Here is a 22864-nt window from a genome sequence, read left to right on the forward strand (position 1 = left end):
AAATTCTGACCGTGAACCAGACACCGTGTAAGTGCATGACATAACTTATTAATTTAATGCACATGAAATAAAATCTGTGCTATAATTTTAATTAAGCCTATTTTGTGGAGGTGGAGCTGAGACGTTGAGCTGTAAAGTAGCTCACCTCTTATGGCATGGCTGCAAAGCAGCATAGCAGATTCTAACCAGATCTCTCTGGCTGGTTAAACCTTCACACTAATCATACTGCTGTTCTACCTTCTTTCTGTCCCATATTTCATGTAAACACCCTGCTAGTTAGGAGCTCAGGTTAAATGAGGAGTCACTGATATTACACGCAACAGGAACTGGTTATTTTGGCATGAGCAGTACCTCACTATTGAAGAAAGCATGAAACTCTGCTTTGGAAAGACCACACGCAACAAAACTGTTGTTAATTTAGTTCCCCATCAGTCTATCACCTGAAATGGAAATGCAACATTTTCACAGCCCTCCTCAGAACGTCATGCTCCAGCAGTCGCAGGAGAGATCTCAGACTCAATTTATAATCTGTGTTCATCTATTTGAGGGGAGCGAGTCTGAAAAGCTCTCTAACAGTTTTATTAGCTTTTATTGCAGGAGCAATTTCAGGTGTGAGTTTTCAAAGCACAAAGTATCCCTTCAGTGTACTCAGTGGAACGCTGTGTGACGCTAGTCTTTCTAATTCCAGCCCTACAGTAACGAGCTTGGAGCAATGTTAGTATTTAATAAGGTTCTATCTTAGCGGAACGAACACTACGCTGGTGGCCTCACAGGGTTGAAATACCTTCTTCTTGAAGGGTGTTGAGAATAATCTGGCTTGTGCTTTGGTGACATAAGCAAGAATCAGACTCACTTCTTCAATGCCCAGAGTTCTGTTTTGCTCTACACTTCTTTTGGTCCTTTTAAGCAAAGAAATAAGCTTGCTTTGGTTTGATTGTTCTGTGGCTTAGCTCACCAAAGAAAACAGCCCTTCTGTTTCATCTTGGACCCTACTCCCTGGACAAGTCATTTCACCTTGAAGACAACACTGCTTTCTTTATCTTTCTATGGCACAAGAACTTTCAGAAAAGAATCGTTCAGAACTGCTACCAGGAGAATAGGGATGCTAATAAAATACAGGATGTCCAGTTAAATTGAAATTTTAGAGAAACATGACACATTTCTTACTTTTTAGTATCTGAGACATACTGTACTAAAACATTATTTGTTGTCTGTCTTAAACTCAAATTAGGTGTTCCGTATTTGTATTTGCTAAATCTGGCAAATCTACACAAGAAAAAACACATTGAGCATTGTGCTAGGCACTATATATTGGCCATCTCCCTCAATCCTCACTAGAGTATGGAAAAAAACCGAGGCCCAGAAAAACCGTCTATTACTCAGAGTGACACAACTAGTGAGAACCAGGCCAGAAATTCAAACATACATGACTTCCAAAGTCATGCTCTTTCAACCACAAAATAGCTCCAAAATCTAATCTCAGAAATCTGTAACCAACACCCTCCCCCTCCTTCCTACCCAGGACACTGGGAGAGATCTGGTTTTAGAAGTAATTCAAGTAAAGTGCAAGCCAGTTTTCCAGAGGAGGCTCCCAGCCCACTCTCATTCCCTGCCACACAAGTATGTATTTTTCGGAGCACAGCTAGGCAAGCTTGCTTTTCATTTCAGCTGCAGCCGAAATCACCTTTCTCTCACTGTATTTTAACTGCTGACACAGAACTTTGATTTACCCTCCTAAACTAAAGAGTGAAGACATTTACATAAAACAACCTACCACAGGGTGTACAAGTACTTCATCTGCAGGAATTCTAGTGGAAATTCGACAAGACATAAAATGCTGAAATAGAAGTTCTTGAGGGATGAAAGGAGATGTGAATGTTTCACATCTAAATGTATTTCTTTGCTTATAGAAAATGTGGACTACTCAGTTCTCCAGGGATTTAACAAATCTCCACCTTGAGCCTACTGCTCACAGCAGGTAGAGAATCTTGTCCCTGGATCCGGAGTCTGCCACCTTTACTCTGGGCATCTCTAAGAAAAGTTTCTTCACTTCTGGATCTCAATTTCCTTAAATAGCAAATGAAGATGGTGAGAGCTCCCCTGCAGTCCTCGCAGGACTGGGTACGAGAGAGAAAGGAGGCAGTGGGTATCGTCACATTATGTGAAAGTAAGGAATTATCTACTACATTCTTTTCATGCCAGAGTGCTTTTGCACAAGCAGACCAGGATCTATTCAGCAAAGCACTTGTATTAATATGCCAGTTATTCAGCTGGACTGACCGTATTGGGAATCCCTAAAATAGACAAATGAGTTTTCAACAAAGGTTTGAGGGCTATGCAATTTTGACTACGTCTTATCATTCTTCTTTGGCTGTTCTCACCACATCTCTCTTTTCTTAAATATTTCTTCCACCATGAACCGCTTCCTAACTCCCCCAGACAGAAATGCCGCCTGTTTCTTCTTTTCTGAGCAATACACTGTTCTAGAAATTGGAGCAAACAGACACTTCCAGGCCCCTGCTCTCCTGGAGCACATATTCTGGTGGGAGAGTGTGAGAAAGTAAGCAAATAAGCCAATCCAGTAACAAGGTGACTCCAGACAAACATACTTGCTACCTAATTATGTTACTGAAGAAATTATTACCATGAAAGAAATAAGGTGATGAAAGGGAAATATTCTTGGGATGGTCCATCTCATGAGACAGGCAGAGACTCGGTTATTTATCTGACTCCCATACTAAACTGTAAATTCATCAATGACAAGAACTATTTCTTAATATCCTGCACAACTGCCTTGTGAACAACAATCAATAGCAAAGGTAGGGGCAGATTTGGGAGAAGGTGTACCAGAGTCTCCAAGGGCACAAGCACACTTTACACTTGGAACACATTTTTTAAAAATAAATATTTTTAATAATGCAAAATGAAATTTTATAATAAAAATGTCATTGCCAGATAAAGAAATTAAAGCCTCAAAAAAATTTCCGTAGACGATGGGAGCAGGCTTAAAGTAAGTTAATAAGCACAGATGTAAACTGTTCCTGGAACAAAACAAATGATCAATTTAAAAGGTGCTCAGGAGGCTGAGATAGGAGAATCCCTTGAACCCAGGAGGCAGAGGTTGCAGTGAGCTGGGATCACGCCACTGCACTCCAGCCAGGGCAACAAGAGCGAGACACCGTCAAAAAAAAAAAAAAAAAAAAAAAAAAAAGGTGCTGAACGTCAGAGTTCTGAGTATGAAAACTCAACAATTAAGGCATCCTTACCACAGTCCTCAATCACTGTAGTTGCCTAATCATTTGAGATCATGTTTAATGTATTTCATGCTGGTCTATAATTTCCTTGCAGAGTAGTCCTTGATTGGTTTTGTTCATCAATGTACTCTAACACGTAATGCAATGCCGGGTACATGGCAGACAATAAATGTGCTCAATAGTCAATTTTATTAAAATTGAGAGTATAGCTCAATATCCAAAACTACCCAATGGATGATAGTCCCAGGATCCAATCAAACTCCCGCATAGAAAATATTTTATGTTGGATAATGAAACTTAACTTTGGGTTATGTTGAGCCAGAGACTGAACTGCAGGCTCCCTGGCTAACAGCCTAAGGTTTCTCCCCAGTATCCTGATATTTCCTATCACTTTCCTCTAGTTTTTATTTATTTTTTAATCCTTAGCACATCACTATCTAACTAGGAGAGATCCTGCTTATCTATCTTGTGTTGTGTCTGTCTCCTCCGCTGGAAGATAAGCACAAGGGCGAGGACTTCCATCTGTTTTGTTCCCTACTGTGTCACCGGTGAGCAGAACAATATGCGGTACATGGCTGGAACTCAATAAACATGTGTTAAAGGAGTAAACATGATTGCTGTAACCACTTGCAGAGATAGGAAGAAGGAACATCCCGAACAGAGGTTCACTCTGTAAACAGTAACTAACTAGAGCACTGTCTGCGCTCCATGCCCCTACACTCTTGCCTCGATATTCTGAACAACATACCCTCCTGAATTTCATATTCCAAATTTCCCTCATATCCCTGGAAACCAGAGGCCATACATTGGAGGCCTGTGTGACAGATATAAGGCTTACACACAGAAATGTTTGGTTTGGCCCACATGGTGTTATTTAGGAATATTGAATTAGCTGCTGGCACTTGAAAGTGAGTAGATTTTACATAAAACTGTGAATTGACAGTCTATCTTGAAGAAAAAAAAAAAAAAAAAACATAACCAGGTCTGGCAAGACCAGACCTGAAGTCCCGCCTGCAGCCCCTGTGCTGGATATGGGCTACAACCCCCACTTACTCAGGCACAGGGCCCAAGTCCTGTTCCACTCAAGCTGTTACTTGCCTGGCTGCTGAAGGCATTAGAGTTTGCGACCCCTGCTGGAAAACTACCAAAAAGCATAATGTATTAGAGAAAAAGAAAGATGCCCACTGGGATCTATTTCTGTTATGTTTAGAGTATTGCTTGGAAGAACAATGTATTCATTTTTCTAGACCTCTTGTAGTAGCACATAACTATTGACAAACTACGGCCCAGTAGATATTATTCTAACGATCTGAAAAAGCTATAGACTTCATTCCCCATGGGTAGAGGAAGCTAAGGATGTTTCATGCTGGAGACAGGCCTGAAGATGAATGGGGAGAAGCTGTACATCAGTGGGTTGCAATTCTGGCTAAGTCAGGGAGAAAGGGAATTCACTTGAAGACTATGGGTTGCCTCTAGGAATTGCTGAGAAGCTGGAAAGCCAGGATTGGAAAATGAGAAGGAATGAAAGGAACCTGGGCACCAGGGGCACATCAAGATGGTGTTGCAGAAAAGGCACCTCTGGGACCACAGCTTGGGACATGCATACTGCTGCCGACGCCACTTGATCCATGATCCAAGGTGGTAAATAAACACTCCAATGTCCCTGTGCCCTTTAGCTAGTCTTTCAAGATTCCAGGCCCCAGGTGGGATCATTCAACTAAGCCCTAGTTCAGGGCTGGGAGATATGGACAAGGAGAAAGAGGCCCATCTCCCACCAAAAAAAAAAAAAATTCCTTCTATGAAGGGAAGGTTGTTTTCCCTAAATAGGATGTTTGGTTCCAACTGCTTAGAAGGGTTTTAAGTGAGTCTGAAGAGAGAGGGCACTACAAGCACGACTGTCGAGTGGAATAAGAACAGACAGGCCTGAATTCTAGTCTAGAATCCTTTGTACCTTTAGAAAATTAATTAAGTTTTCCGATCGGCAGATTCCAAATCCTTAAAATAGAAATGACGCCATCTGCTCTCCAAGGTTGCTGTGAAGATTCAGTCCAATCACTCATTCAATTATTCCAAATATACTTATTGAATGTCTAAGTGCCAGGCAGGCACTGAGTTAGGTTCTGGAGACACGTTTGGAACAACACCTAAAATGCAATGATGAGGAGCCAGTGCATTATGCTGATGAAAGATTCAGACAAGGGGGACCCGGGTCATCTCGTGGCACTGGTCATGTTTTACTTTTCCCCAGTGGAAAATCACTCCCCATTTGTGACTTTTCTCCTTTTTTTAAAAAAATTATTAATTAACATCAGGGCCCTCTCTTCAAACAGATTTTCTTAAGACATGTAATGTGTCTTAAACAGATTTTCTTAAGACATGTTAAAAGGAAAAACACTCTAAAAATTGACTGTGATCCTGAAAACAAGAAAGGAATCATTCTGAGAAGTAGTGAGGCCCGGTGCTTGTAGCATTCAGGTGGAATGATCACAAGAAGAGACTGGCCAATTAAAAGAAATCTCTCCCACTTAATGTTTAGCATATGTCATTTACTCAGACATATGCAAACTATGATTAAAATGAACATTAAAATAGATCTACGATAAAACTTAATTTTTTGTATTTTTTACCCTTTACAATTGCACAAGTGTTCTCCAATCGGCAAGATGCATTTCATATACATTTTCTCACTTTCTTATAATAATCTTTTCATCACTGTTTTGCAGAGGAAGAAACTTAGGGTCAGGGAGGGAGAAATTGTTGCCCAAGGTCATGGGGCAAGAAGTTGGCTTTAAATCCAGCTAGCACTCTCCTGCCTTCTGCCATAAGAAAAGAGCAGCCTCAATTGAAAGCACCAGGTCAAGTAGCCAGGTTGAGGGGAAAAAAACTGGGGAATAGCCCTGATATTTTCCAGCACTAGCTGGAAAGTTACTGCATTTCCCTGGAAGCTGCTAAAAAGTTACCACTCTCCTGCAACAACTGTCTCTAACACAGGGACCCAGGCTTAGATGCAGGCCCGGAAACCTGGTGCCTGAGCACTGACCCAGCCTACAGGCTCAATTTCATCAGGACACCAGATACATCTTACTGTGCCTTCCTCCAAACTTTAACCCCCATAGACAGACATGATTTAGCAACCACGGTGGGGATATGCCATTGTGGGTAGCTGCTATGTTCTCAGAAAGGCAGTGTGCATGAATGAAGCAATTTACACCACCCAGGCCATCTTTCTAGCCCCTTCCTAGTCACCATCGAGTTTCAATTCAAGGCAAGAGAAGCTTCCATGTGGCTTTTCCCTTGAGAAGGCCCCCCGCCCCGCCAACCCTCCCAGGATTTTTCCAGTAAAATAATTTCTTATTTTAATAAGAAAAGTACATGCTCCAACTTTTAGGGGGACCCAGGGGGGCTTGAGGCTTCATTCTAGACATAACCACAGGAAAGTAAAGAACCCTTTGCTTTTTCCGATGCCATCTCAAGATGCCAATTTCTCACCAGCTTCTCAGAACAAAAATCTCCCATCTTAAAACTACAGAGCATTGTATACCCTGTGGCTTCACAGAGGATCCACAGTCTAGAAGCACAGCTTAATAAGCCTCACTAAGGAATCTTCATCTATGCTGCTGTTGTAATTAACTGCTTCCACTTAAGAGTGCTTAGTCATGAAGTTGTCCATCCCTGTCAAACTCAGCTGAAAGAGTTAGATGGGCTAACCAAAACCTGGAAAGACTCTTTTAGAAGCTGTTCTTTCTCTGCTTAGCGCTGGAGAAAACCTTATGTAACACAATGGTCCATTTCAATATGTTATTTCTGCAATCCTGTGGGGGAAAATCTAAGCGCTGGATATACAACGGGAAGGGTAAGGCAGGGATTTGCAGCCGAGCGCGCGTCTCCTGGAATTTCAGTAGGTAAGGCTTATTCTAATTGCACCCAGTGTTACCCAATATTACCAGGAATGCAGAAAGCAAGAAAAAAATCCGAACGTCAAAGGATGCGCTTTGCTTTAGAAATGCAGGGAGGCAGAAGTTGGGTTATTTCTCCCTCCTTTTTTTTTTCTTTTTTTTTAAAGATGGAATTCCTGGAATTAACCCTTGGGTGGAAGCATTTCAACAAAATAAAATGAGATTTGCCTGCAAAGCGAGAACGCACGGGTGGGAATGAAGGATCCTGCCTGTGCCAGGCTGCTGCCTCAGCAGTGTCCTTGCACCCAGCGCCTGAAAGCGAGAGCGTGGGGACTCGTCTGGGGACCCTCTTCCGGGGCTACTGGCGGGAGGCGCAGCCGAGCTGGTGGTGGCGGGGTTTCCCTCCGGGGCTAGGGCTGAGGGAGGAGAAGAGGGCGGACTGGCTCCTTCCGTTCTCGGCCACCCTCCCCGCCACTCCTTGAGGCTGCTCCATGCTAACAGGAGACTGTTTCTCGGAGAGCAGCGCAAAGACAGTGGATTTGGAGTGGCCTCCCTAGAATCCCCCAAAAAGCATCTTGGCACAAGTCGTAGATAAAAATAGCTCATGATAACATTGTGGGAAAGGGAGGAGCGAGACTCGCGCAAGGCGAGGCAAGGGTACCACTGGCTCTGCAAAGGAGGAGGAAGAGGCAAGATGCAACCCTTGGCCCAAGAGAGCGCCCTGAGTGTGCGAGGAATCGCTGGCTCCCAGGGGAGGGAAAGAGATGGAAGACCTATAGCGCCTATAACTGCAGAGTTATAGACCTATAACTGCAGAGCCCAGCACACCCCATCCCGCGCCGGCACCCGGCTTTGGCTCCAGCTTCTTCTTCCCATCATCCGCCTACGTTCTGGGTCTGTCCTCCGCTTCCTGGGACAGGCTGGGGCCAGAAGGAGGAGCAGCGTGCCGTCCGCCCCCTGGCTGGTAGAGCGCACCTGGAGAGGTCAAGCTCCGCGAATAAGACCCTTCTTGGGAGCTGGGGTCTAGGCGTTCCAACCGCGGGTTCGCACCCCGCCATCCCTCACCACCATCCGCTGCCACTACCCAAGGGCCCGGAAATAGAAAACCACGAAGGGGGAAAAAATCAGTAAAAAGTAACAAGAAAAAATCAAGACCCTCATGTAATTGGCATTAGGGATGAGAGGTGAGGTTTATTGTCAGGGCTGTCACCTCAATCTCTCTCTTTGGGAGATGCCTATCTCCAACCAAATGCAAAGGCAAACCCGACCAAGGCTTCTCCACCCCCAAAGGCTCCCTTAGCCGAGTTACTTTTGCGGGCTGTGTCCTCGCCCCAGTTTCTGGCCCCAGGGGTACCCAGGCTCCGTTGAGTGCTGTGCTCTCGCTGCCCTACAGGGTCCTATGGTGAAGCTGCGGTCGCGAAGCGGCCGGCAGGAGCGAACCTCCCGACTCTGCTGGGGGGGAAAACATCCAACCCAGTAAGAGTCAGAAATCTGGGTCCCTGTCCTTACAGATCAACCGGTCCCTCGGGACTTCCAGAGCAGAGGTGCTAGGGCAGGAGGTGAGGAGGATGGGAAAATCCCCAGCCTTTGCTTCCTGGTTCCCTCTGCATCCACTCCACCTGCTCCAGCCCCGATTCTTCTTAGGTTCTGCACTTGCCCGAAGTCCAGAACGCCAGACGAAGGCGCCTCGGAGCCCTCTACACCTGCGTCCTGCCACTCTCCCACCCCGCGCGCGCCGCACTCACCTGAGCCGCGCCTCTGTCCAGCCCGTCCGGCGCCCTAAATAGGCTCCTGGGCTGGGCCATGGGCAGCACTGCCGAGCACCCGCGGCGGGTAGAGCAAGTTTCTGGATGGCCCGGGGCAGGCGGGCGGGGAGAAGGCGCAGGCACCCACTGAGACCCGGCGGTCGTGGCGGCGACTCCTGGCTGCCAGGGCGCAGAGGACCTTGCAGGCGGGCGTTTTGGTGCTCAATCCCGAGGAGGGGAGGAGCGGGAGGAGGAGCGGGAGCAAAAGGAGGGGACGGAGGAGGCCGGGCCCGGAGGGAGAGCGCGTTGGGCAGAGGAGGATCGCGAGCGCCCACTGCTGCCCGGCCCGCTCGGGTGCCGCCCAGAGTCCGGCCCGCTAGGTGCCTGGTGCTCCGCTCTGCGCTCAGCTGCTCCGCACAGCCCCGCCTGGCACGCAGCTCCAGCCGCTGGTCGGGTAGTAGTCGGTCCCGCCCACCCGGTGCGGTGGCGCCTGGGGTTTCAGTCCAAGGGGAGGGATCAGCGCTCCAAGAAGGTGAGGCTGCTGGGATGGGTGACTCCGCCGTCACTGCAAACACGGGACGTCCCATCTACTCCCTTACGCCTGCTTGGTCTGAGCCCGAGTCTACCTCTTCTCTAAGTCGCCAGCTCGGCACTTGTACCCGGGACCTGTGCTCCTCCCACGTGAGTCTGCACCATGCGTGTTCCCTTCCTGGCAGGTGACCCACCTTAGGCGCTGGCGCTCCTTCCGCCCCCCGGGAAGCAGGAGGTGCCATCCTCTCCAATTCGCTCTGCAGCCGGACTGGGACCGGAACGGCGGCCTGGGCCGGAATCCGCGTGAGGAGCCGGCTTCAAAGAGCGCCCTGTCACCACTGAACACTCCTTTTCCTTTGGTTTAGCGTCGGAGAGCGGACGCCAATTTGCCAGGAGAGCGCGGAAAATTCAGCTTTTTTTTTTTTCCCGCTAGTGCACTAGGATTGCAAACGTCAGCTCTGAAATAAAAAGCGGGGTCTTTCTGCCCCGCATCTCTGTTCCGGAAGCTGGGAGGTTCTGTGGGAGAAAGGACCTGCACCCAATAACTCAATTTAAGATTTAAGGTTTTGAGGGGCGTGGGGTTGGAATCGCCTTGGAGAAACGGGTTTGCCTGCTTACCTGAGCCAAAGGAAGTTGCCCTCAAAGGCAGGTCAGCAATCATACCCCCCCAAAAGCAAATGCACATCAAAGTAACTTCCTTTAAATGAGATTACTGTAGTTTCCATGTCTTCCACATTAGTAAATAAATATTTGGAAGACTTCGAATTTGTGATTTACGTTTAAATATATTTCACCAACATTGTTTAATTAAAAAAAAAATCCCATCTAAGAGAAGGTTCCTATAGGAAATTGGCCCTTTAACTCATACACAGATTACCCTCGGCACTTTCAGACAACAACACAGTGACCAGTATATTCTGTCTTTTTGATACAGCCAGAAGCACCCTGAAAGCTGAGACCTAACTGTGCTTTTGGAAAATAAGCTTTTAGGAGTTGAATGACCTTGTCTACTTCTTTTAGTCAGAATAATGTTGGCATGTCTATTTTAGGTTAAAAAAAAATACAAATTCTAAAAAGTGACTTTAAAGGCCCACTTTGAAAGCCTTAGCATTTAAACTAACATTAGATTTAAAAGAAGGGCTTTTCTCCCCCATTATAGGAAGCTGTGTAAAATCATGTGTGAGGTTGTGAGGGTCAAATGGAAGTCTAAGATAAAGTTCTGCCAATTACTGGTGTCTTTAAGCTTCCACCAGCAGCCAAGCACAGTGCAGATCATGAGTCCTTCAAAATATGGAGTGGTTTTGATGCTCTAAGTTGGTATGATTGCTTTTTCTAAAGAGTTCAAAGTGCTTTGGTGCCATAGTATGAATTTCATTACCCATTGTGAGACACAAAGGGGGTTAGCAATGATTCTGTTTGCACCCTGGAAGCCAAAGGCAGGTTACTCACCCACTTAGTTCCCTACCACAAGACCTTGAAAGAAACTGGAACCCCAGGTCTCCAGCCCAGAGATTTTGTTGGAAGTTTCCATTTGCAGGAAATGACTGCAGGGCACATGTGGGAAGTGACAGGAATTTGAGGACTAACATTTTAGTTTTCCTCATTTCTTTTTAAATCTGAGCAATTGTTCATTGATCAATAATCAATGTTCTTATATTCAGATAAATAAAAATACCAACTGGCTATTTTGTTCTTACTTAGCTTTATGTGTGTGTCCAGGCATTTGCCACTGCTCCTAAATAGCTCTCCCTGAAGTCTTCTGGTCATGAGTTAGGTTTCTTATCCAGAAGCTCATGTAGTGCCAGAGCTTAGCTCTCCTATGACAACACAATCACATTATTGAAACATCTATTTAGGGATCTGTCTTCTCTGATAGATTATAAACGCCTTGAGCTTGGGTATCGTGATTTAATGATGAATCCTCCATGGTATCTGAATCCCAGAATCCTACAATCCTGCATGGTATCTGAAACATACTATGCTCTTAAAAACAAAAACAAAACAACAACAACAGCAACAAAAACTTTGTAAATGGAACTTCCGTCAAGGAGTCAGGGTTTAAGTCAAACATGTTTCCCTTTCAAAGCCATGGGCGTGAGAATAGAGGCCCTTAGGAGACACAGTAGTAGTTGACTGCAAAAGGGGCTGTCAGTCAGTTGTGTGACCCAAGACACTTTTTCTCAGTGCCAACAACTGAAAAATGGGAGGGTTTTAGTTGAAGATCTCTGTACTGCTAATATTTTAAGATCTCGAAGTCTTTATTGAGCACCTAGTATGTGTACAACACTATGCCAGTTACTAAGAGAGAGATGAAAAATTAAGATATCTCCATTGCCCTAAGAGAGCATAAAATCTTATCTCAAGGAAAAACAAGGCAAACACTCCTAGCCTACCTTTACAGACACGCACAGACATGAGTTAACACAATTGTAAACTGTTCTAAAGAAGATAAGGCTCAAGGAGTGAAAAGGCATGAAATAGAAACAAAAGCAACTGACCTATGAGTTTGGGCAATAATCAGTAATAATACCAGCTAAAGTGTATCTAAGGCTTATAGTGCCAGGTACTATGCAAAATGAATCATAGGAGCTGCACCTTTTGTTCATTTTACAAATGGGGAAACGGAGGTTTAGAAGAGTTTAGTGACTCGTTCAAGGTGACATACTAATAAGTGGTAGGGCTGATATTCAAATAGTTCTCACCTGACTCCAAAGTGCATCTTCTCAACCAATCTTAGAGATTATTAGCCCAGACTTCCCTATTTTATAATTGAGGGATTTCATTAGAGCACTAGAGGAGGAAGCTACCCTTCCAGTAAAAACTAGACTCCTAGTCTAGTGCTCTATGTAATTAAGTAATATGCTTATGTTTGCTATTTTTGTGGTTTTTCTCTTTCCCACAAAATACGTAATAGGAGACGGGAGGTCAGGAAAAGGGGAGAGAGAGAAAAAGAGAGAAGTTGCTTCTTTTGAAGATGTCCAGAATCCACAGTAGTCTACCTGCTCAGACTCAATGGGGTTTTATTTGTAACCCCCAGTCTAGTGGGCAGCCCTGTATAGCCTTTCTTCCCATCATGGCTGTTTGAATCTTTCAGGTTAATAGCATGAATATTAAAGACTCCAGTGGGATTCTTTATCCACAAAGGAAATTGGGATCAGGTTAAAAATCCAATTTTAATAAACTTTCCAAGTCCTGATTTAGATGAGGTACTAATGGCTCTTACTGCTGAATCACCTTAAAAGTCAAATGTATTTTTAAAAGGGAAGCTTGTTGGGTATTGTTTAATTGTGCATTGCACATTCCTGTCTTAATAGAAAAAGATCATCTGTAAAACTTATGAGAGCAGATAGGAAATGCCACTATCCACAGAGCCAGTTGGGTAGAGGGAAGGGCGTTGGGTTTGAAAGATAATTTTCACTCGTTTGACCAAAACAAAGAGAGCATGATTGCACTGTGTGAAAATGATATCCTCAAATAACTCCACTAATTTGATTGTGCTGAGGTCTAGAATTGTTTCTATTTCTTTTGATTTGCTAATTAGCTAGAGCAGTCCGCTAGTGAGAGGGGAAATGAGGGTCACAGCCATAAAACATGGAGGATTGTTGTTCCTTCCAACTCAGCTCACCCATCTCATGCCTCCCCAACCATCCCGTCCCAACGCCCAATTTTGTCTCTGTGTTTGTAACAACAATCCATCCATCTATGACAAATTGAGTGATTCTTTTCTGAAAACAGGATTTTTAAGATTATCTACTTTATGACACCAAATTTGACACATCTTGGCATATGTGGTTATGAGGTCCAGTTATGACTTTCATGATGTTTTCCTTTATGAATCCCGCTCCCTGCCTTGCCAAGTTAAAATTATATTTTATGATTGCATTAGTATAAAGATGAATATATTTTCTTCTTTATTTAAATATCTTCTTTAATCTAAAAGTATATATTTTTCTGATTTTTAAAAGAAATTAAATCATTTTTGGGAAGCCCTCAAGGTACCATAAGCTCTGGGCAGTGTGCCTAAGACTTCTAATGGAGAATTTAGCCCTGTGCAGATGATACTGCAGAGGAGGAATGCTTAGTTAATTTAGGTAAAGTATGCACAGTAAATACAATTTCATAAAAAAGCTTATAGTCTATGGTGTTATATAAACAACTATAGACAAATAGAATATTGCTTTTATTTGTTATCCTGTGTTAAACTGTGGCCAAAATTACACACATCAGTGTTACAAAAATTGCAGTATTGCAGGCTTGAAGTGGTCCCCTTGTTCAAATTACTGGCCCCTGCTGAGTGCTGGAATACCTTCAGGGTGATGGAAAATTGTGGCACTCTCTTTGATTTTAGATTTTGGGACCAAAGCTGGCTGATCTTTTGATGAGTCGGTCTTAATGATTTGCTCTTTTAGGCCTTATTCAAGGATACTGGGAACCTCACACTCTTCAGAAAAAAAAAAAAGTTTTCTCTCCTGGCAGGCCTATCAGTTCAGTTGAATCAATATGTATTAGGTACCTCCCATATAGCAGCCTGTGTGCTAGGTACATGGGTAGAGATTTATTAAGAAGAATGAAATTCAATCCCTTACTTAGGAGCTCACAGATGTGCATTAACAGAAAAATTACAATTCAATCTAATCATTCTCATGAGTCCCTAGTTCCATTTGTAATAGAAGGTCCAAGGAGCATTTGAACTGTGACTCTCAGACCCTTACCTCTTACTCTGAACTCTCAACTTCAATCAGCACATGCTGTTTCTAGCAGCTCTCTTCTGTCTTGGAGTCCTCACTGAAGTCCTCTAGAGTATGTCCCTATTGTCCCTGAAAACTGATGGTGCAGGCTTTTCCTTTCAAAGCCTTGTTTTAATTCTAGATTTAAAATAGCACTAATGCCACAAGAGGTCTCTTAGACAATGGTAGAGTTCTCTTTCCATAGACTTTGGAACACTGTTCTTTTGGAAATGTTTACAATGACACTTATAAGAGCTGGCTATATATATATTAATCTGCTTTGTGGTGGAAATAAATATTTTGTAGAATGCTTTGAAGCTTAGGCAATTAGTTCTTTTTAACAAAAATTAATTTAATTTTATTTTAAGTTCCAGGATACCTGTGCAGGACATGACATGCAGGTTTGTCATGTAGGTAAACATGTGCCATGGTGGTTTGCTGCACCTGTCGACCCATCACCTAGGTATTAAGCCCCACATGCATTAGCTATTTTTCCTGATGTTCTCCCTCCCTCCACCCCCTTGACAGGCCACAGTGTGTGTTGTTCCCCTCCTTGTGTCCATGCGTTCTCATTGTTCAGCTCCCGCTTATAAGTGAGAACATGTGACGTTTGGCTTTCTGTTCCTGTGTTAGTTTGTGGAGGATATTGGCTTCCAGCTCCAACCATGTCTCTACAAAGGACATGATCTCATTCCTTTTTATGGCTGCGTAGTATTCCATGGTGTATATGTACCAGCAATTAGTTCTTAAATTAAAAAAAAAAAGTTTTCATATTTAAAATAATCGTTAGGTTATTTCAATATGTGCACCATAATGATTATTGTAAAGTAAGTTCTGTAAACTAAGGAAAAATAACTATTTTGTGCAATCTTAGAAAAATCTATTAGATGGTATGGGAAACAAGAAAGAGAAATGAAGAGGCAAATAAAAACATGGCATTTATTGAGTAGCTGTATGCTGGGAGATTTGAACATTCTCCTTTCCTTTCCCCTAATTTTATGTACAGAGAAGTAACTTCTCGAAGGTTGTATGTTCCAGCTTGCAACTAGCCGTGTTGGATTTAGAAACAGGTCAAAGTCAAGTTCCATGCTTTCTTCCTGTCTCATGATAGCATTCTCTCCCATTCTCTACCTGCACATATATATTTCATAAAACTAGAAAGAGGACTCCACTATATTTTACATCATTTCTTCAAGTGAGGAAGAGATCTGAGTTCTTCATACCTTCAACATGTACTTACATTCCAGGAATTTAACTATCCATAAGGTATTTAAATCCTATATTCATGATATTGTTTTAATTGCCTTGAGTCAACTAATTGACAAAGGAAAATGCTATGCTTAAAAGCTCAGTTCTCAGTGTAATTATTTTTCTCTCCCCACATATAATCATCCTTTAAATATAAAAGCTATTATAGAGATGCGGTTTCCAGCAAACTTTATCTCACATTGAGGCCCTTGACTTTATGTGGTGTTTCAGATCAGCTTTTTTGTCAAGGGTCACACATTCATTCCAGCATCACTTAATTCTTTAGCTCTTAGTCTCCATCCAGCACTAGGGTAGACCCTGGAGATGCAAAAGCAAGCTAGAGACAGTACCCTTATTCTCATGGAGCTAAACATTAGAGAGGTATTGGTGTATTCTTCGGAGTATATAATGCCCTTTCCAGCTATGGAGTCTGCCTGTCTTTATGTATTCACCTCTTCCTGGAAGCCACTTTGAGTTGGCAGAAACACTCTGCCTGCCTCAGGAGACAGAGGGAATTATTTGTTGATAAATTGGGGAAGAATGGCTTTAAATGCTTACATCAGCTCTGTCCTTCCTCTTGGGAATGAGATGCATGCAGGGAGCATTTAGCCTGCAAGGCTTCTCTGCTGCTCTTCAGGGATGCTTCCCTGTAGGAGAGAGATCTACCTGGGTCTGGGGTGGCCTCTTCCTCCCTGGGTGAGTGTGCCTAGTTCTGGGGTTCAGCTAGTGGGTGTCTTGGCTCTGTCACAGTTATACCCTCCATCATGGCCTCTATTGGTAATAAAGGAGATAGTTAGCTCTCATCTGTCTTAGTCTTCGTTGCATTAGCAGGGAAGAGGGGTGTCATTCATCGTGGCTGATTTAAAGCTACAAAACTGATGAGCTTTCTGTATCCCTTTCTTTCTGGCTCCTAATTCACTTATCCTTTGCCCATAATTAGCACTCATTATGCACTGTCCTGTTCGTTAATTATTACCATGGCTATGGCTTTTTCTTGATGTTTTTGTGAGTCTATCGTGTTTATAGCTTATGTCTTTTAGGCCCTACTTATAAGTAGAAAGAGAACAGGAAGTGAGCTCCCCCAAAATAGACATGCAGTCAATATCACAAACCCCAAGAGGGCAAGTTCTGGAACCAGCAGATTCCAGCTCTGCAACATTAGCTCTATAACTTCACCCACATTACTTAACCTCAGTTTCTTCCTCTGGAAAATGGGGAAAATAATGACACCCTTCTCATATGATCACACATGAAGTTCCTGACACAGAGTACACACTGAATGCATGTGTGCTGTTATTACAAAAAGGAATTAAATCAGATGGTTTTACCTTCCTTAGAAAGAATTAATACAGAAAAAAAAAAAGCTCCTCACCTCTCTTAAGTACTCTGAATGAATGACCTCTGTATTGCAGACTCTTTAAAGCAGCAGTCTCCAAACTTTTTAGCACCAGAGACTGGTTTCGAGGAAGACAATTTTTCCACAGACCCGGGTGGGGTGGAGGATGGTTTTGGGATGATTCAAGCCCATTACACTTACCATTCTATTCTCATAAAAGAGCGCACAACCTTGCATGCACGGTTCACAGTTGGGTTCTGGCTCCTATGGGAATCTAATGCCGCCGCTGATCTGACAGGAAGCTGAGCTCAGGCAGCCAGTGCTGGCTTGCCTTACCTCCTGCTGTTCTGCCCAGGTCCTGACAGGCCACAGAGCAGTACTCATCCACAACCTGGGGGCTGGGGACACCTGCTTTAAGGGAACAGTTCTTGAGAACAAACAACATCTGCTCCAGAGGTCGTTGATGCTTGAAGATCATAGTGAAAGAAGAATGTTCTCAAAGAACAAGATTTTTGGGTCAGATATTGCTATGTTTGAATCTCTTTCCTTCAAATCCACTTACACATCCTCCCTGAACCTCATTTTTTAAATAAAATAATACAATGATATTTACATATAATATAATATTTTGAGATTTAGGTTAAATGGTGCAGTTGAAAGTCACTAATAGTATAAGGCATATGGCATGTTGTACATCAATATATTGTATTTTATATCAATATATGTTGTATTCAATATTGTCCATTATTCATTGTTCATTATTCAATATGTATTCATATTGTACATCAATATATGTTGAATAACTGAATCCAGGGAATATTCCTTCTGCAACTGATTTCAAATAGTGCCATTACCCAGAGCTGTGGATGTTGCCTGAGTTGACTTGTACTTACCTGCAAAGCAAGTGACCTTGAACGGGCAGAGTAAGAGGAAGAGGCCCTCCATGGAAAACTAAACAACTGGTCCATTTTTGTTTGAATAATCAAGTCTGGGAGGTGTTCCTTGTGCAGAGCACATTATTTTCTTTCTATATTGGATAGCTGTACCCCATTCACAGGGGTGACATGCCATTCATACTGCAGCAGTAGGAAAGTCCCCATGGTTTCTCTTTCCTCATTCACTTTTATATGTATATATATATATTTTATTATACTTTAAGTTCTAGGGTACATGTGCACAATGTTCAGGTTTGTTACATATGTATACACATGCCATGTTGGTGTGCTGTACCCATTAACTTGTCATTTACCTTAGGTATATCTCCTAATGCTATCCCTCCCCGCTCCCCCTACTCCACAACAGGCCCCAGTGTGTGATGTTCCCCTTTCTGTGTCTAAGTGTTCTTATTGTTCGATTCCCATCTATGAGTGAGAACACATCATTCACTTTTGATGTCGGCAGAATAGTGGCCCCCACAAAAACGTACACATCCGGATCCCCAGAACCTATGAATATGTTACTTTACATGGTTTTATGGATTGATCTGTATACTGCTAAAATTAATATGTTGAAGTTGTGGCTGACAATACCACAAAATGTGACAAAATTTGGAGATAGGTCTTTTCAGAGGTAATCAATTTAAGATGAGTTTATTAGGGTAGATGCTAATTTAATGTAACTTTGTTCTCATAAAAAGGAAAAAATTGGACACAGAGATAAGGACAGAGGAAAGATGATGTGAAGACAGGGGCAGAAGTCAGCCATCTACAAGTCAAAGGGAGAGACGTGGAACAGATTCACCCTCACAGCCCTCAGATGGAAGCAACCCCACTGACACTTTGCTCTTGGACTTCTAGCTTCCAGAACTGAGAGACAATATCTTTCTGTTGCTTAAGTCATTCTGTCTGTGATACTGTGTTTATGGCAGCCCTAGCAAACTAATACAGTCCCACGAAGATTTGGTTGTTGCTTTGCAAGAGAATGTATAATTCCTGGTTATTTCTACAAATAAGGGCATTGACTTTATAAAGCTACAAGTATACCCCAGTATTCTGTTTCTGGTTTTTGTTTACTTTCATATATGCTATCTTTTCATTCCAAGGTGAAATCATAGTGCATTTTAAATGATATTTTAAAGAGCAATTATACTCGCCATATGTACTTCAAATAATACTGATTCCTCAATTGAAGTAATGGTAACATGAGTGTATTAGTTAATTTTTTCTGAATAACTAGTTACCTCCAAAGATCATGCCTTCAAGCAACACATATTCATTATTTCACAGCTTCTTTGGGTCAGGAGTCTTGGCATAGCTTAGCTGAGTCCTCTGGCTCCTGGCGTCCCAGGCTGTAATCAAGGTGGTGGCCAGGACTGTAGTCATGTCAGGGCTTGCCAGGGAAGGATCTGCCTCCAAGCTAACTAGTGTGGCTTTTGGCAGAATGTATTTCTGTGCAGGTTGTTGGACTGAGTTTCTTGCTGGCTGTTCCAGAGGTTCCCTTAGCATCTTGTCGTGTGGCCTCTTCATAGGTCAGTTCATATTGGCTTCATCAAAGTGAGCAGGTAAGATAGCAAAAGAGAATGCCCAAGATAGAAGCCATAGTCTTTTTGTAATCTAATCTTAGAAGTGACAGCCTGTTATATTTGCTATATTCTGTTTGTTAGAAACAAGTTTCTAGGGCCGGGCATGGTGGCTCACATCTGTAATCCCAGCATTTTGGGAGGCCGAGACAGGCAGATCACCTGAGGTCAGGAGTTCGAGACCAGCCTGGCCAACATGGCGAAATCCTGTCTCTACTAAAAATACAAAGCCGAGTGTGGTGGCGCAGGCCTGTAATCCCAGCTACTTGGGAGGCTAAGGCAGGAGAAGCACTTGAACCTGGGTGGTGGAGGTTGCAGTGAGCCAAGATTATGCCACTGCACTCCAGCCTGGGTGACAGAGTGAGACTCCATCTCAAAAAACAAACAAACAAAAAACCAAATTACTAGGTTCATCTCATTCTCAAGGGAAGAGTTTACTCAAGAGAATAAATACCAGGAGGTTGGGATCACTGGAGGCCAGTTTATAGTCTGCCTACCAATAGGAGCAAGGCCATCAATGTCAGTCAGTGACATCAACATCATGTAGACTGCTTGGCCAACAATAATGCTAAAACGCCATCAATCTTGAGATCATCTTCATTTCATAAATATTAACATGTAAAAAAAGTCATTTTAAAGTAAAGAAAATATGTTATTTTTTAACATTTGAAACAGCCCCTGAAGTCATGTTTTAGAACATTTTCTCATCATTTTTTGTGTGACTTTTACATTATCTTTTAAATTATATGTTATAATAGGGAATAAAGAAAGTAAAATAACTCCAAATCAAATTTTGAGCACTTACCAATTATTAAATCATTTAAACAGTCAGGAAATGGATACTACTGTGTTCTACAAATGGGTACCAACTCTCAAAATGTTTCACATACTTATGGAAATAACATGGCTTTAATGCAAGGGCTTAGGGAGTTCTGCTTCAAGCTGGCTGATCAGAAAAGGAGAAGCCTCAGAAAGGAAGTGGGATCTGTACATGTACCCAGGAAGCACAGCTTTAGTGTCAATGAAGAAGTTTCGAATAGCAAAATTCTCCACTGAACTTGCTGAAAGCACGAGAGGAGAAAGAAGCATTTGCAGGCCCAGATGATACCTAAGAGAGGACTGTGCATTGCTTTTCAACCTCCACATGTCAGTACTCAAGGGTTAAGCTGAATTTTAAAAATTTACTTTTGTATTTGTTTCATTGTATATTACTACCTGTTCACTATAGCTAATTGGGAAACTTACAAAAATTAGAAATAATAAGATTCCTCTTTCCCCAAAGTCACCACTATCCTGAATTTTAAAACTAAAGGTTACTTTTGCAATCTTGACACTTTATTTCACTACCGTCATATAGTATCCTTCTGTGTCTCAGTCCTTTTTCTTTTTTTGACGTTGTTAATGAAGTTCATCCATGTTGTTGCATGGGCTAAGGCTCATTTTTATTGCTGAATAATGTCATATTGTATGAATGTACTAAATATTCTTAGTCATCCTTCTGTTGAGGGTATTTGTGCTGTTTCCAGTTAGGACTTTCACAAATCATGGTTTCATGAACATTCTTTGTGATGGCTAATATCAGGTGTCAACTTGATTAGATTGAGGGATGCCTAGATGGCTGGTCATTGTTTCTGGGTGTGTCTGTGAGGGTGTTGCCAGAGGAGATTGATATTTGAGTCAGTGGACTGGGAGAGGAAGATCTCATGCTCCTCAATGTGAGTGGGAACCATCCAATCCACGGCCAGCAGTCCTCTCTCAGACAAAAACAAAGCAGGTGGAAGAAGGTGGGATAAGTTGGCTTGCTGAGTCTTCTGGCTTTCATCTTTCTCCTGTGCTGGATCGTTTTTGTCCTTGGACATCAGACTCCATGTTCTTCCGCCGTTGGACTCTTGGACTTACAGCAGTGGTTTTGCTGGGGGCTTTTGGGCCTTTGGCCACAGACTGAAAACTGCACTGTCAGCTTCTTTGGTTTTGAGGCTTTTGGACTCAGACTGAGGCACTATTGGCTTCTTTCTTCCCCAGTTTGCAGAAGTCATATTGTGGACTTTGCCTTGTGATCGTGTGAGCCAATTCTTCCTAATAAACTCTCTTTCATGTATACATATATCCTATTAGTTCTGTTCCTCCAGAGAACCCTGACTAATATACTCATAGATATGCTTTTTGGTACACGATTTCAAGCATATATTTGGTGTAAACCTAAGAGTGAGATTGTCACATCACAGGACTTTCAAATGCTCAACTTGAATGGTTAATGTTGAACTGCTTTCCAAAGAAGTGAGGCCAACTCATACCCTACCAGTCATGTTTCTCTGGTTTTTTTTTCAAAGATTTTGGTAGTATCAGTCTTTGCAATATTAGCCATTTTGTTGAGTAGGTAGTAGTGTGTCATTTTGGTTTTCACTGGATTTTGTGATGACAAATGAAGTTGAACACTTTTACTTAGCTATACTTTCAGTTTAGTTTACTTGTAATCAGTTACAGTGTTTAATGGCTATTTGGGTCTCTTCTTTCATGAAGTGCCTATTCTTGTCTTTTGCCTATTGTTTCCTATTGGCTTGTTTGTATTTTTGTTACTGATTTCTAAAAAGTCTCTATATATTTGGGATAAGTGGCTGTGACTCAGTTTTATAACGTATAAAATAGAAATAATAATGCTCCCCACATATGACATTGTTATGAGGAGTGTATTAGTTAATACACAGAAAAGCTTCAAGCCAAATGTGGCACAGAGTAAGTGCTCAGTATTATTGTGATTAGCCGAAAGAACACTGCTAAGAACTGTGGACACAGAAATCCAAAGAGGCCTTCTAACTTCCATTCAACACATTTTGCCTTGCACAACAACTTCTCAGAAGTTCTGAAACTCACTATACTCGCCCCTAATTGTGCCCCAGTACTAGCTTTAGTGAGAAGCACTGTGATAATTTTGTTATAATCCCAACACTATTTTTTAAAATTGTATTTTTCCTTGGAGAAGAAGGCAGTTTTCAAGCTGCAAATTGATAGGGAAGCACTTATTCTCACAGGCACTGCATGGTACAATTGGCATTTAGCATGTTCGTTGCAAAAGTTTTAAAAGAATAGCACTGCAGCAGGAGAAAGAGGAAGACAACGACAATAACAACAACAACAAAACAAAGTAAAAACTACTCCCTGAATGCAGAAATAAAATGCATTAAAAATTAAAGGGTGCACAATGGGAGCAATTAAGTGTTTTAGGCCAAGTGCCCATTCTTGCCTCATCCAAATTCCCTTGGTTCACTGGCCACACTTAAGAAAAAAGGGACAATTTTTATCTTCTGCCCTAGTGAAAATTGTTTTGCTCCCAGTAGCCAGACAATAAAAATTTCCTATAAACAAATAAACACACTTTAATCACCGTGGTTATTCTCCTTCTGTCAGTGGAATTTTCACAGACAAAGTTTTTTGAGGAGGACAGAAAAACCACAATTTAGGCCTTTGAAACCAAAAATGACAGAAAAATCTTTCATTTATTATTCCTCATGGACAACAGCTCTTAATATCTTCCTTCTAGGTTTCTTAATTAAATTCAGCTTCTTATATTTTTCTCTTGATTCACCCACTTTCATTCCCAGATTAACCTAG

The 22864-nt window shown here is 42.4% G+C and overlaps 2 protein-coding genes across 4 annotated transcripts in view; one reads left to right on the forward strand and one right to left on the reverse strand.

Annotated features, from left to right (window-relative positions):
* HS3ST1 (heparan sulfate-glucosamine 3-sulfotransferase 1) overlaps nucleotides 1–9140 on the reverse strand; it is a 35892-nt gene extending 26752 nt beyond the window's left edge. The window contains exon 1 of the mRNA XM_003826786.5: nucleotides 8896–9140. The gene's annotated coding sequence lies outside the window, so the exon portion shown is untranslated. The remainder of the gene's footprint in view (nucleotides 1–8895) is intronic.
* LOC106634665 (histone H3.v1-like) overlaps nucleotides 6975–22864 on the forward strand; it is a 91740-nt gene continuing 75850 nt past the window's right edge. For 2 of the 3 annotated variants that reach the window (XR_010111918.1, XR_010111919.1), the window contains exon 1: nucleotides 6975–7156. Coding sequence is in view for 1 of the 3 variants with exons in the window: in XM_063603724.1 (XP_063459794.1) it covers nucleotides 7035–7156 (122 nt within the window). In the remaining 2 variants the exon portion in view is untranslated. The remainder of the gene's footprint in view (nucleotides 7157–22864) is intronic. The other variant, XM_063603724.1, reaches the window with a different exon arrangement.

This window comes from Pan paniscus, chromosome 3, assembly GCF_029289425.2.
Source record: "Pan paniscus chromosome 3, NHGRI_mPanPan1-v2.0_pri, whole genome shotgun sequence".
NCBI lineage: Eukaryota > Metazoa > Chordata > Mammalia > Primates > Hominidae > Pan > Pan paniscus.